The sequence below is a fragment of the Meleagris gallopavo genome, chromosome 29 (genome assembly GCF_000146605.3).
Source record: "Meleagris gallopavo isolate NT-WF06-2002-E0010 breed Aviagen turkey brand Nicholas breeding stock chromosome 29, Turkey_5.1, whole genome shotgun sequence".
Classification (NCBI taxonomy): Eukaryota; Metazoa; Chordata; class Aves; order Galliformes; family Phasianidae; genus Meleagris; species Meleagris gallopavo.
The window spans coordinates 1,834,042-1,849,694 of NC_015039.2; the positions used below are offsets into that span (position 1 = coordinate 1,834,042).

At 48.4% G+C, this 15,653-nt stretch overlaps 1 protein-coding gene across 1 annotated transcript in view; it reads right to left on the reverse strand.

Moving 5' to 3' along the window:
• Positions 1–203: 203 nt before the first annotated feature.
• LOC100539998 (acid-sensing ion channel 2) overlaps positions 204–15,653 on the reverse strand; it is a 38,786-nt gene continuing 23,336 nt past the window's right edge. Inside the window, exons 3-10 of the mRNA XM_019623401.1 lie at positions 6,318–6,468; positions 5,813–5,869; positions 4,970–5,123; positions 4,368–4,459; positions 3,643–3,722; positions 1,253–1,321; positions 941–1,115; positions 204–549 (exon numbers count right to left, since the gene is read on the reverse strand). Of these exons, the coding sequence (XP_019478946.1) occupies positions 1,014–1,115; positions 1,253–1,321; positions 3,643–3,722; positions 4,368–4,459; positions 4,970–5,123; positions 5,813–5,869; positions 6,318–6,468 (705 nt within the window). The 3' untranslated portion in view covers positions 204–549; positions 941–1,013. The remainder of the gene's footprint in view (positions 550–940; positions 1,116–1,252; positions 1,322–3,642; positions 3,723–4,367; positions 4,460–4,969; positions 5,124–5,812; positions 5,870–6,317; positions 6,469–15,653) is intronic.

Genomic DNA, 15,653 nt, shown 5'->3' on the forward strand with positions numbered 1-15,653 from the left:
GGGCAAGGCAGAAATGACACAGCCCGGCCATTTCCACAAGACCAGCTTTAATATCAGTCATGAGAACGAGGAGAAAGCACAGAATCCATTAACAGAAATAAAAATAAAAATAAAATTAAAAAAAAAAAAATTAAAACAACGCACACACACAACAAAAAATTAAAAAAGAAAACTTCAGAAACCCACCTCCCCGTGCCCACCCCTCCCACACACCTCCCCCCCCCCAAGGACTGTCCAGGCACTGCAGATGGAGGAGCACGACACAGCAGCCGGGTGGGGACGATCCTACCGAGAGCCACACGGTTGCCCCTCCGCAGGGATGCAGGGATGCTCACCTGGGGGTGTCGGGCAGCGCTGAGGTGGCCCGGCCTCGGGGACCTGGCTTAGCTTAAGATTCATCACAGACTGACACGAAGGACAAGAACGTAAGAAGAATCCAAGAGCTGCGACTTTTTGTTTCTTTATTCTAATTCAGCCTACGACGTTAGTAATGGTGATTTCAGGGGATGGCTGGGCCCGCGAGTTCCTTCTTGTAGTGAAAATCAGAGACTGTAAAGAGGAACAGAGCTTATAAAGACAGCTAGGGATATATTGCCGTAAAAAGAACTGGCATGCAAGTGCTTTGTACATTTGGCAGTATGTGAGGTGGCGGGGCTTCTCTGTGTTTGTGGTGCTGGTCTCTGTGTTTTGTACAGTTCAAAAAGGAGCTGCTGCCTTCACAGCTTGGAGACAACCCCCCCAGAGGAAAGGACAACACAAGTCAAGTCCAAGGCGCCTCTCGCTTGGTTTTGGCAGAGTATATATATAATATATATATTTATTATTATTATTTTTTAATGCATAGTGATTTTCTTCCTTGTTTTTTTTTTTTTAATTTATTATTTTTTAATTAATTTATTTATTTTTATTTTATTTATTTATTTTTGCCCCCGTTGCAAACCTGAGCTCGGTCCCTGCTTTCCCGTGCAGTTTCCCTTCCTTAGGTGTTGGCACTGTGCAGAGGTCGGGCGGTGTCAGCAGGCGATCTCCTCCAGTGTTCCCAGGGTGGCCTGCAGTGGCACGTTCACAGTGTGGCTGATGGTTTCCGAATGGTTTGGCATGGGGTCACAAGTGCTCTGCGATGGAGAAACGGGACGGGGTTACCCCGGGGCTGCTCTCCACCCACTGCCTCTCCTCGTTGGCACCGCTAAATTCCTTTGCTATGGAAGCACGATCAGTCCTTGGGAAATAACGCGGTGATGGGGCTCCTTACCACGTTTTCATCATGGCTCCCTTCCTCTTCCTCCTTGCCAAGTAGGTCTAATAATTTCTCCTTGATCAGCTGCAAAAGAGGGAGGGTTGGTTAATCATAGAATTCGGTGATTCTATGGTTCTAAGCTGGGCAGGAGGAGGTGAGCAGAGTGCCTTCTGACATCAGCAAGGCATGGAATCACAGAATCACCAAGGTTGGAAAAGACCTCCAAGATCATCCAGTCCATCCATCCAGCTATGTCCCAGAGTACAACATCTAAACGTCTCCTGAACACCTCTAGAGGCAGTGACTCCACCTCATAGAGCTGGCCAACCCCCCCTTGAATTTTTGAGATTTACCATAGAATCATAGAAGCACCACGGTTGGAAAAGACTTCCAAGATCTTCCAATCCAACCATCCACCTACCACCAGTATTTCCCTACTAAATCATATCCTTCAGTACAACGCCTAAAAGCATGGTGCAAGCTGTGGCCACCTCCAGAGCTGGAGGGGCACTGGGCTTGGAGGACCCAGAATCAACAGGAAGGAGAAAATCTTCCAGAGAAAACTAGCCCATGTGTCAAACCTGACTTTTTTTCACAAGAAAAACAACAAAAAGCTCCCAGACCTCAATTTAAAAATATCTATTTGGGAGTTTATTGAAAATGTCAGCTATGTGAACACAGCTTCCCCTTGCAGCTATGGCTCCTCAGGAGCTGCTGCTGAAAAGCCGATTTGGTTTTCAAGGGAAATCCCACAAAGGATGAGAAGGGAGTGCATTTTTTTTTACTGAAAACCTTCCACAGGGAGGAAAAAATAAACAACAACCCAAAGAAGCAAGCTAAAAATGTGAGCAATTGGGTCAGCTCCTAAGGAAGCAGTTCCTAAGGCATCCTCCTGATGTCGGCAGGAGATGCTTGGTGGGACGCAGGACTGGCTGCACATTCTGCCCTGGTCCAGGATTGAGCAGCGTGACCAATGTGAAAAGTCATTCCTAGGTTCAACCCTTTTGATTTTGGGTAAGCTAATAGAAAACAACAGGCGCATCCGTTTGCTGGCAATCTCAGAGAGTTTGCAAATACTTTGGTTGAGAATGCAGTGAGTTTAAGGTGCTTTGAGCCCTGCCTTGCTGAAGCCCTGAGCAGATCAGAGCTATTCGAGGCATTTTATTCCTGCTCTTTCTGCCCAGTGTGGGTCAAAGATCCATCATGATCATGAAGCTGAACTCGCTGTGCAGCCCCAGGTGTGCATCAGGAGATGGGATGCTCTCTTAAGCCATGTTTGCCCAAAAAAAGAATGAAAGAAACAAAAAAAATACAGCATGAGGAAACTATCAGACAAGTTCCATAAGCAGATATCAAACAAAGGAAAGAAAAAGAGAAGAAAAAAATCCAGACTTGGCAAGGTTTCTTATAACCTTATTATTCTTATGAAAGAAGCCCAAGATAGCTGAGAATAGGAGATTTTAATGAAATATGGTGTGAATTCAGACTGAGATATAAACCAAGGCACCCGGCTCTGTTTGCACACCCAAGCCATTATTAGCTTCATGCTTGTAATTTTCTATCTATTTTACTGCAGGATAATGCCACCAAGTGCTAACAGCCACCCAGAAGGAGCTGCGATGGGGAGTCACTGCCTTAAAATGCAGAGCCAGCATCTATACTTTAATAAAATTGAAGGGTTTTTTTTAAGGATGTTCCAGCAAGATTGAAGCAGGCAACATCCCCGTGCACCCAGCTGGCTCGGCACACATTGTTGTGGCAACTGCCACAAACAACCTCTAAATACAATATCCCATAGGATTAAAATTCCCCAGTGCCATCATGATAAGAGCTGGATGATGGAGGTCCAAATGATTGCAGATTTCGGTACAGAGAGACTAAAAATATTGCATTAAACCCCCCAGCTTGGGATGGGAAGTGACAGATTTGCTGGGAACTGCCTCTCTCCAGAGGTGTCACATCCCACTTGTAACTATGCCATAAACTCATTCTTTCTTGCTATAAAATAGGGCCTGCAGGTTTGGGTTCTTGGACTCATCTCATTGCAAACAGGGAGCTAAATTCCAGAGGTTTGTTGCAGCCTCCCCAGATGCTCAGTTTCCTCTTTACAATCGAAAGCCATGAACCTGACCCCCAACATTAATTCTTTTTTTTAAAGAAGGGTGGGAAATGAGATCCTGGAGGAGAGAATGCTCCAGGGAGGGTTTGTTTGGCTTGAGGTCTACTGGAGGTGAATTATGTGGTGTAATTAACTTATAATTCTTATATTATAGTCATTTATAATTAATTATAGCATTAGTTGAGCACCTTGGGCACGGAGGGTTGTGATCTGTGGTGGCCCCAGCTGGCATCAAGGTTTTCAAGCCCAATCCCTGCCAGGAATGAGGTGAAGGCAAGGCACTTACCTCGTATATATAATCAAAGAGCTCTAGTATAGTGAGGATACTAGCACCAATAAATAGCCCCATCTGGCCTCCAATGTCACCTAGGAGAGAGAACAACACGCCAATGGTTTTACCAGAGCAGCTTCATCACCAGCCTTTTCCTCGACCGAACACCTCCACTGCCCAACCTGATGGGTCTCAAGCACTTTAATCTTTAGCCATCACCAACAAAGCTTGACCCAATTTGAAGCTAAGCAGCCCAGCAGCTCCTTGACATTCCCCATTGAGCTGTGGGGCAGCACCCAAAGGCAAAGAGCCTGGGGTCCTGGATGGCCCTGTTGGAGATTAAGATGGATTAGGAGCAGGTAAGAGGTGATGGGTAGAAGGTTTTAAGAGATGACTTTCTCCATATACTGCCTTCCAGCATGAGAATCACCACTGGGAGCATCCATTGCCTGCTCAACCCGAATATCAGGGCTCTGGTATCCAGCAAAGATGGAGCAGCTCACATTAATCTCTCATGGGTGACACACGGATTAGCTGTGGTCCATCAGATCGTGGCCCCCAGGACATTCCCTGGCTTGGTGTCAGAAGGAAAAGAAGAGAAGGGATTGAAAGCGTGGTGGCCAGAAATGTGGTTGGATTTTGCTGGGATTTCACAGGATGCACTCACTTGTGGCATCTCCCTGTCCCACAAATACACCCAGCTCAGACAGACCTGATAATATATCCTCACACCTCCTTACCAAGTAAGGCTGCCACTTCATAGGCTTTCTTCTGCTCAATCGTCTCATAGTTGAGTGCTTCAAAAAATATGTCCAAGACAAGAATATTTTCTCTGTAGAAAAAGAACAACAGCACCAGCCCATCAGCCACCACTCTGGGACAAGGAAAAGATAAAGGGGTCTGGGGGCTTTTCCCCCACCCCCTGTCCTCATCACTCTTTCTGGTGACCTGCTGACACACTTGGATGCCAAGGCTGTACTCTGGGAGCCTCAGCACAAGCTGGAGAACTTCTCTCCAAGATCTCTGCTCAGGACGTGAGTGCTGGATCTCACTTTTATGGTAAGAGCAGAAGTCTGAATGATGATTAATAAGGAATAACTCTTGCTGTCTCCATACAGATAACAATGTGCCCAGGACTGGTAGAGGCCCAAAGTGTCCCAATAGCTCTCCTGGGATGAAAGCAACCCATACCTCATCTCTTTGAGGGCTCAGCCTAATCTCCCATGGAGGACATAGACCCATATTGGCAAGGTCTAAGCACTGGTGGTTTAAATGGCAAACACATCTTTACTTTTCATCCCCCCCTTCCAAACGAAGGAGTTTTGTTTTCTGCAACACTCACGAGATATATTTTTCTGATTTGTTAAATTTCTTCTCCAGGTACTTGGCCGAAGTCTTGCTGGGGATCTTGACCATGGAGAGCTCTTTGTTGTACCTGGTCAGGTTACAGGGTGTCCTGCAGATGCAGTAATTGCTGTCTTTTTCAGCAAGCAAACCTGGAGAAGGTGACAAAGTTCGATCTCAAGAGTTGGAAATATGCAGCAGATGTGGACCCAGAAGTCACACAGCCCAGAAAGGAGCCAAGCAGTCAGATCTCAAATGAAAAGAGCTGCAAGAAATCCTGGCCATTTCTTTTCCATTTTATTGCACGCCATTCATAGCAGATTGAAGACAGGCTCTTCACTGGAGGCCATGCTCTGTTACCAGCATCTGCCTGGGGCTGTAACTCATCTCATGTTGGTAACATGCCAACAGCATGCATCTGATCCTGCCAACAGCACTCAACCCAAGAGTCTCCTAAATGCCAAACTAGAATGGGTTGCTCTCTCTAAACCCCAACCCCAACTCCAAATCCAAGCTCAAACCCAAATGGAAATCCAATCCCAAATCCAAATCCAAACTCAAATCCAGCTCCAAATCCAGACCCAAACACAGACCCAGACCTAGAAGTGCTCCCCTCCTACACGTCAAGGGTGCTTGTTATCCTGATTCCTGCTGCCTCGATGGAACCATAGGACAGAGGGACCTTTATCCCAGGGAATATCCTGCCCTCCCCCAGGTCTTATCAAAAGCCATTGCTGGGCTGCAGCTGTTCCTAATGACCCCATCCAGAAGAACATAGGCTGCTGGAAGTCCCCCCAGCTCGGGACTCCTGTGACACCCAGAGACATCTCCTGGTACTCACCGAGCGCAGGCTCTGCACATTCCTTGTACTGCTCTGGGGTACAGAAGGGAGCATCCCCTGCAGGAAAGGACACATACACCAGTGTTGCTAGGGACTGGTGACATGGAAGCTTTTCAGCCCTGTCCTGTCCCCCTTTTCAGTCCCAGAATGAACTGAGGGCAGGGTGGGGACAACAAGGAAATGCCACCACTGACTTGACATTTGCAAAGCAAGCCAAGGATGGGTTGGGCAATGGAGGGACTGCAGGACCCATCCCACCTCTGCTGGCTCTGGGGGCCTTTTTTCCAAATCAGAGAGTCACAGCAAACATCACCCAAGGGTGCTAATCCAGGTACAAAGAGGTGTCATTACCAGAACCATGGCCCTCTGCCAGTCCTGCCCCTATTTCAGGGCATTTTGCAAACATTTTTAGCGCCCTCTTCCCTTTAGGACAAGATATTCCCAGCTCCTCTAGTCCCAGGTCCCTTGGCTGGTGGAGGCTGGATGGAGGGAGGGGAACACTGACCTGGCATGTGAACCATTTTGCAGTTGCAGTTTTCCACAATATACCGTGTCTCGCAGTCGATCCTGCAAGCCGTGATGCTGTAAACGGGAAAGAAGTCTAAGCCCATGTCTGACGAGCGACATTCACCCCACGGCGGAGGCAGGTAGGTCAGCTGCAAGAGAGGGAGGAGGGGGTGTCAGGGGACGCAGCATCTCCTCCCCCCCACCGATAGGAAGGAAAAGGACCATGCTGGTTGGGGAGAGGGGCAACTCAGCTTGCCTAGTCCAGCCCAACCCCAAAAATCCCAATATGAGTCACTCTCAACTCCAATTCCCAAACCCGGCCAGGTGACGCCTAGTGGTCCAACTCTTTATCATGATCTTGGAAATGGCATTAAGCAATTGCATGAATCGGTTTCTCATACCCATCCTCACCCTTCCAGCGATTCTTTTTTACTGTAAGCAAGTCCTTGTGCTGCAGAGCTCCCCTCCAGTCCAGCAGCAGAGCCCAGCAGAACGGTGCACACCCAGCAGGATGGTGCACAGGGGATGTGCAGCACCAGGCATTCTGCAGGACTAGCTTTAAAGGAGCACTTGGTCCTTTCTCTTGCACCTCTGGGAAAATGTTGCTCGTGTAGGGACTGCTGGGGAGGCTGTGACTTACAAATTGGCTCCAATTTGGTCAGAACAAACACAGGGTAATCAGCAGCGGGGTGTGACAGCTCCTGGCTCAGCCTTATGCTGATCTCATGGGGACAATGCAGGCAGTGCTGGTGACATGAAGGAGCAGATAATGGAAACAGCAAAATTCCAGCAAAGGAAATGTGATTGCTGTGGTGTGAACAAACCTAGGTTTGCACTGTTCCCTTCCTCACATAGGCACTTTTTCCAGTGACACGAAATGCACCAGGTGACAGCCCTTAGACAGCAGCACCAGCTTTGAGGACAAGTCAGCAACGCCCTTTCCAAACACCTCTGCAGCAAGATACAGTGACCTCAGCCATCCACTCTCCTTGCACACATGCTGCTGACGACCCATCTTCACATGTCACCTTGCACGAAGTAACCAGGACTGCTCAGTAGTAGTGCAATGCAAACCCTTCTGTTGTTACCACTTTATTTAGCATAAACGCAAAGATAAGAAAAGCAGAACACTGCAATCCACCAGAAACCTTAATTGCAAGCCCAGAACATGCTGGAGGAAAAACAGTCACTCTCTGGCCCCCACGGCCAAATCTACCTTGTTTGCCTTCTGTCTGAAGCTTGGCAGGCTTTCTTATTTCTCTTTATCTTCGCTAAATGCTCTGCAATACTTTTTGCTAGAGAGCAGAAAATAGCACTTCCCTAACCCCTCCTTCTCTGTGTTTTAAAGCAGCATCCAATTTGCCATGCTTTGCTCGAAACACTGAACGCATTGTGCTGGCAAAGCATGTTGGTTGAAGAGAAACATTCGTTTAAATATGTAGCAACATTAATCATGTTCTAAAATAAATATGTAAACGTATGGTGATGGACTACGAGTCTAGGACCTAGGGGCTAGGTGTGAGTTGCTTCCTTTGGGGGTATCTGGGGTCTTTTGGAGATGAAGGGGAAAGAGAGTCATAGAACCATGGTTTGGGTTGGAAAGGACCTCAAAGATCACAGAATCATGATATCATGGCTCGATTGGGTTGGAAGGGACTTTAAAGAACGTAGAACCATGGGATCGTAGAACTCAGTGTGGCTGTGTTGGAAGGGATCACAGAGATTGCAGAACCATAGAATCACAGCATGGTTGTGTTGGAAGGGACCATAAAGGTTGCAGAACCATAGAATCATTGCATGGTTGGGCTAGAAGGGATCTTAAAGCCCATCTAGTTCCACCCCTTGCCATGTGCTGGGTGCCTCCCACCAGCTCAGGCTGCTCAGGGTCCCATCCATGGCCTTGGGACCTCCAGTGATGGGGCACCCACACTTCTCTGAGGAACCTGAAAAGGGATGAGTCACAAAGTAGAAGCACGTTGTGGACCCTGTAGGATGAATAACAAGCCCAGAAACCCTTCAGGTATGGACCTGGGTTGATTACAACAAAGTTGACATGACATGAGCCACTTGAAGCCCATACTGTGCTCCAAGTCTCTTTTGTTGGACTGGATGATCTTAGTGGTCTTTGTCAACCATAATGATTCTATGATTTGTGAGATCTCTGGTGAGAGCAGAGCTCCAGCTCACCTCCAAAGCACCTTCAGAACATTTGCTCCCTTTCTGCATCAGCCTGTAGTGCTTGGGAGAAGGTAAAATGCCTGTGGCTTTGGCTTCGTAACCAATCACCAGTTATATTCTATGTTGGGCTTCAATTGCAGATAGGGAGAGAAAGAGGAGATGTCGTGAAGAACTTGACTGATGGTGAGGGTGGAAGTAAGGTAGAGCTTGGAGAAAAGGCCAGGCTTGGGGGGTGAATCCTGCCCTCTCCAAATCCATCCTGCCCCATGGCCCTGGGCCCCTGGGCTCACAGCTCAGCCAAGCTGAATTAATTCCTTCTCTATGAATAATTTTGCCACAAAAAGTTCCCACCTAGGAACGTGGAGGTGCTTTGCTCACCACTTTGATGGTTCCCAGTTGTTTCAGCCTCTAACCTGCTGCAGGTTTGCAGGACCAGATGGAACCATGCTCAAGGTAGCCCTGCAGAACATCCATCTCCCAGCCAAGCCAAGGCTCCCAGCCATGATAAGATGGCAGTTCCAGGTCTTCCCCTGCATGGGACCAAGGAGAGACCCTAGGAAAGCTCAACATGAAGGTGAAGGGGTTTCGGTGTAACAGTGAACCCTCCCAGGCTCTGGTTGCCCACTAGCCAGGCAAGCACAGAATCACCAGCTCCCTTCCCTACTCCTGTGAGCATCGATGCTGCTATTTAAGTGCTGACAAAAAAAATAACTTTGCAGCATCGCCCATGGGCACTGGAGTTCCCCAAATCCTCCCAAATCCACGCTGCTGCTCACTTCAGGGCAACAGCAGTGAGAGCAGCTCAGCACAACATGCAGAGATCTCCGCACCCTGCAGGTCCCATCTGAGCCACAGACAGCTCCCAGGTGCGGAGGTGAAGCCGGTGGAGGCTGTTCCCATCTGTGGAACCAGCAGAAGAACTGAGAATAAAAGCAGCTCCCAGACATTTGCAGCATCTCCAAGAAACAGGGCTGGCTCTGAACCGGGTGGTGTTGGAAGTCTGCAAAGCAACACCTTTGAATGAAAATACCGAGAGCGTCTCTGCAACAATAGCAAAGTGTTGTTTGAAGAGGATCTTTTCTCATTTGCTTTACACTTGCTGCATAATAGAGTACCAGATGCCATCATTTAGTCATCTGCAGCGGAGAAAGGGGCCCATATGTTGCACGTTGTATGATAAAGGAGAATAAATAATCACAGGCTCAGATGGAATCAGCTTTCTTCTGAGCACCGCTATACACAAATCTTTTAAGCCCTGTAAATTTTATTCTGAGATGCAGGTGACAGGAGCAGGAGATGACGGAGTCGCCATCAGACACTGAGCTTACACAGCTTTTGCTCAGCCAGCACTGGATGTGAGCCATGGTGTTTGTGAACCAGCACCGCGTCTGCAGGAGCTGCACGGGCTGAATGCTTAATTAAAGCCAGCATCATTAACAGAGTTAAGTCTTGTTCCAGATCCAGGACCACGAGCACTATCCGCCCATGACCTGCATTAGCACAGACCCCATGCAGTGAAGCAAAGCTGGCTTGCTTCTCCCTCCAATCACGGGGTTCCATTTGCTTTGCCCACAGTTTACTCCTTTCCAGCTTCCCCAACATGCAGCACACAGAACCACGTGCCACCATACGTCCCATTTTTTGCTCTCAGTGTTAAGACTCCCCCCTCCCTTGTGCAAGTCAACGAACTTCTCCCTCTCTGAGGGACTCATCAAGGGCTATTAGTGGAGCTTCCATTGTAATTACAGTTTCAGAGGCACGTTGCTTCCCCTGTGTTCTGTAATTTGTAATCAGAAGTGAATCCTCAACTGAACAGCACTACATGTGGGTGTGGGACCTCTCAGGAGGGGGCAAGTGCATCCCCAGGGACTCAGCTCTGTGCTGCTTCCAGGCAAGGCATATCCTCAGAAACGTTCCCCGAGAGGAGCCTGTTCAGACCCACAGCCATGCTGTGCTTTTGCAAGAGTGCCCTTTGCAGGGGAAGGCTCAGAGCAAGAGGGCAAACACTTCTGCAGCCCACAGCTGAATCCCTGCACTAAAAAGCAATGGAGCAAAATCTGAAGTTTCTCCCATTGCATGGCCCTATCCGTGCTCCCGTGAGCACTGCAAGCTCTGTGGTCAGTGCAAACTCAGGGGTTAGTGCAACGGTGAACCTGTCTGCAAAAGCATCCTTCCCTGCAAGCCCCTGTAACCCTCTCATTGATGCAACTGGTGCATTCTCAGGGCTGCAAATTCATGCAAAGCCTTTGTATGCACAACACCTGACCCTGGGGTCTGCCTGGGCTGTGCAGTGCAGACACCTGAATCTCCAGTGCACAGAGCTAACAAAGTTAACAAAGCCATCACACCATGCTGCCTGCCTCACTTGCTTTGCTTTCCCCTCTTTTGTGCAGTGCTAATTTTTGCCCCAAATGCAGTAAGCAGTGGGATTTGGTGCTGGACCAGATGCTGCCCGAGGATGCTGAGCTGCTCCTCACCACCAGCAATGAGTGACGTCCCTTAGAAGCTGGAAGGAAAGGATGAAAAGAGCAAAGCAGGAACAGTTTCTGCCCTCAGTTCAGTGGCACTGATCCATCATTTTGATCTGCTTTCCCAATAGCTGGAGTTCAGCGTCAGCCCCTAATTGAGGCCGACAAACGCATCCCCTCACATTCGCCGTCATTAATACTTAATTAATTAATTAAGTGCTCGTTAAATTGCCTTGATTCCTGCTATTAGGGGATTACAATGAGCGGTTGCAGTGTGGGAACGTGGCAAAGCTGCTTCCAGCCCTGTTTGCAGCTGTGCTCTGCCATAAATCTGCTTTGGCTCAGCACCACCCGATGTCATCGTGCTCCAGGCACATCCAGAGCCACCAGCCCACCACTGGAGCTTATAGCCTCAAGGCAAGGTGTGTCTGCTTTTGCTGCAAATGAAATAATGACCAGAAACCTATGTTCTTTAATGAGACATCAAATGGCATCAACTTAATAGATTTTCAATCCCAGACAGCTTTAGCACTTGTAAAATGCTTAAAAAGCTCAGTGTACACGCTGCAGGTTCCTGTCTCCATCTCCCAGTTAATGATGCTGGAATTTCTCTATTTATCGCCTCCCTGCCCAGGCGGGGTGTGCTGTGTGCCATGCAGCTGTTCTTTCCCATTTGCACCAATAAAATTATCTTGACTGACAAGAGCTTAACCCTTCCAGCAGCCTGCGGTGCTTGGCAAGGGTACACAGCCCTGGATTTGAATAATCACCGGGAGAAAACATTCATTTGGGCACGCTGTGATTTGTGAGCCCCTCCAGGTTCCCTTTTCCCTGGGAATGATTTTGCAAAGCAAAAGTCGTTGGGTGGCAGCTCCACGTGTTTTTCGCCCGTGCTCAATGAACTGTGCCTTCTGCTTGTATTTTAAATCACAGAATCATAGAATGGTTTAGTTGGAAGCAACCTGAAAGACCTCAAGCTCCAACCCCATACTGTAGGCTGGTTGCCCCCCACCAGGCCAGGCTGCCCAGAATCCCATCCAGCCTTGAAACCCTCCATGGATGGGATGGCAATTAACTCTGCAATCAAATGGCAATTAGCTCTGCCTTTTCCCCCTTGGCTACCTCCTTTGTCAGTAGAAGTACCATCTCACATTCCACTGGTCAATGTGGGCTCTACTTGTTGGACCACGTTGGCCAGCCTCACATAGGTGCCCAAGCTGGGGGTGCGTTGGATTTTCTGGAGGTCTGCTATGCTCAGAAAGTGGCTTTCCATCTTTTAAAATAAAATCTATCTGCTATCCCTGTCACAAAGCAAATGGTTAACAGAACACTGTTGCCCATCATCCCATACACACCCATGATGTGCTTGAGGAGTTTCTCTTACCAACTTCCTTCCCAAAGCAGCCCTTTCAAATCTCTCTCTATCTTCATTGCTCCTCAGTCGGACTCATTTCCACTGCTTGCTCCAAGCCCATTTCCCCTTGTATCCTTTTAGGCCAACTCCAAATGAAATTTTCCAAGCAAAACCACACAGTTGACCGAGAAAAACATCCTTGCAATGGCTTCCATTCATCCCCCCTTGAACCCATGTGCTGATGTTTTTGCCACCGCTGGCTGCTGGCTGGCTTCTTGCTGTTTAATTAATTAGAGCCCAATGACAGACCGGAGGAAATCAACAGGGAGAGTGTGTGGGACTGAGGGAAACTGAGAGCTAACATTTCCAGGAGGAGGTGTAAGACTGTAGGTAGAAGATGCTCTGAGTGAGCGTTGGCAAACCAGGGAAACGTCACTTAATTGCTCCCGATTTTCAAATGCAACAGCCTACGTACGCCCTGTTTGAAAATAGGAGTGAGCACTGCCGGACCCTGAGCCCCATTTTCCTGGCTCTGTAATTACACTTCATGATCCTGCAGTTGTTGGTAGCTGATGCTCTCTGTCCCGTGCAAACATTACAAGGGGATGAGTCTCCAAGGCGCACTAGAGCCCTATAAAACAATATTGCTCCGTCTTCGAACCTGTTGCTTAATTGAAGCCTCTTAAATTTTTATTGCCAAGTTGGCAGAAATTGCCATTTTAGTGTGCTTTTCATCTTCCCTAACACACGGTGCCGGTGGCGTGGCAGGGAGCAGCAGTTACCCATCCCATCCACCAGCAATGATGCCATAAAGCACAGCTGGGAAAATAGGATAAAAAGATGGCAAATCCAGGAGGAATCTGTTTTATTTTTAATGGATATTCCAAAATATGAATGCCAGTGTGCATTACAGCCTTTCTAATGCTATTATGGCCACGTGATATTAGAAGTTTTTTCCAACCTTGATGACTCCTTGATCCTATGGTATGCACAACGCAAGGTTTTTTTGCAGGCTCACCCAAAAGTGCTGGGAAAAGGGAAATTTGGGGATGCGCTCCCACAAATCTAGCAGCAGGAGGGCACAGCCCTGTGCATGGTGCTCCTGCCCTGCTTGGTACCAGCCTGCCTGTGCCTGCAGCCAGCTCCTGTGCTGCTGCTCCACATTTGGCTCATTCATGAGAAAACAAACCTTACTCATTAGGCTCACGGATTGCCATAGAAACAGCTCTCCTGCATGGCCAGAGCATCTCTGCTCTGCCCCAGTTCTTCCAGCTCCCCTCCTCATGTAACACAGTGTAAGATCCCCGGAAGACAGCAGCCAGTCTCACGTCTCCGTGTGAACTGCCCCAGCTCCCTTCCTAAATCACTCAGAGAGGATTTTTGACGTCCTCCATCAAACCACTCCCATTTTAATTGCCACCGCACTGCCTCCAGCAGTGCCTGAGCTTTGGGGAGCTCTGTCCTAGCTCCTAAACTCCAAGTAATTAGATGAAATTGCTTCAGTCTGACATGTCCACAGCAGAAAAACACGGCACAAACAGCTTTTATGGAGAACCCCCTGCTAGCACTGCCTTTGCTTTTGCTGACTCAGCAAGCACAGCTTGCTTGCAGTGTCCCCATCTGCAGTGCTCCCTGGGTGCTTCCAACACTACTCTGCGTTAACACCACCAACCTGGAAAATGTTTCTTAGAAGTCACTCTGCTGGAAGGCTCAGCTGCTGCAGAAGGAGGAGAAAAAGTGATTTTTTTTGTTGCTTCTTTCGACTGACAGCTCATTTTCAAACAACATTGAAGGAAATCACACCGTCATGGTTTGCTTTTGACCATGGTGATATAAAACATGCAGTTTAGGACTGCAATAATGGGCTGGACTCAGTCCTCTGGGTGATGTTCATGGGGTTTTCCTCCTTTTGCTCTGACTTATGGCAGGAATAGCACATGCCCACCCCAGCCGTGGAGATGAGGTATTAAGAAAAGACTCAATCTGGGCCCTGAATCAGAGATGCTCATTTGGGCTGGGAGGAGGTAGGTGTGCCCTGGGGGGTAATTAGACAAGGCAGTAGTATGCTTGTGCTGCAGTGGTTGTAATTAGTAGTTGTAATTAGGCTATAAAGTGACCTTATTGTGTCTCATGGGCTAAGGCTTTGTGGTACAATCTTAAACCTGTTCCAGAATGGCTGGCACTGAGCAGCAATGAGCCCTGCCCTCTGCCAGCACTGAAACTGGGGCAAAGCCCACAGAAGGGGAGACATGCTTTAGCAAAGAGCCTCCCAAATTCTGCTTCACTGTCATCTTCTTTCCTGAAGGAGGGATGTGAAGAGGGAGGGTTTTTATTTCATTTCTTTTCTCTCAGCTAGTTGTCTTCCTAACACAGTCCTTTGCAATTGCTTTTTATAATAGGAAGAATGAAAAATAATTAAGGTTGGCAGTAGGAAGGGTAGCATTTGGGAAGATTTAGAGCAAATCTCAGCATTTATGCTTCTTCCTACCTAAAATAAAGTCCTCGAGGTCCTTGCTGCAGGCTGTGAGTGGGCTCACCCAACCGACTGGCTGCTGGCTGTAACCCAATAGGTGCTCTGGGGCAGCACAAAATGACTGTCAATGGATTTATGGAAGGGTAGGGGATGAAGAATGCCCCCCATGGGTCTCCAAGGCCATTTCCTCCAATAGCTGATGCATCCAAACCCACAGCAAAGTGTGCCCAGGCCACGCAGCATCTCAAGAGTGAGTCTGGGGAGGTTGAGCAGCACGAGGACAGGGCTTGGCCTGTGGTTGGGACATAGATGGGGCAGGAGCTGTTCTGGACTTCAGCAGGTGCTCACTGTGCCCCTGAAGATCCCTTTGCCTTCACTGTCACCGAGGTGTTACACTCCAAACGAGTGCTAATAGAGCTGCTCATTTTCTCCAGCCCACCAGACTTCTCACAAGACACAGCAAAACACTGCTCTGCTTTAATTGAGAAGTCTCCACCTGGCGCCCGCCCACCAGGAACCCACACCCTTCGTTATCTCTGGGATGAGCACACACAAGCACGTCGTAATGAATGAGCCTCACTGAAATGCTGCAGCCTCCAGGTGTATTTTGGTACCCGGGGACCTGGAGAGATGCCTTGGCTTAAAGATATATTTGGTGGCGACTTTGCTGAGATGCTTAGAGCTGAAGTTCTGCAGCCTTGATCTCTGCTGAGGTTTGATCACAGCAAACCCTCCATGAGAGTCTGCTCGCTCTCCTCAGTTTGATTCATAGGATAAAGAATGTTGGACAAGAGCACTGAGATCATCTACTCCAGCCATCGACCCACCATGCTGCATTGAGAGGAGGCAAGAGAACAGGGA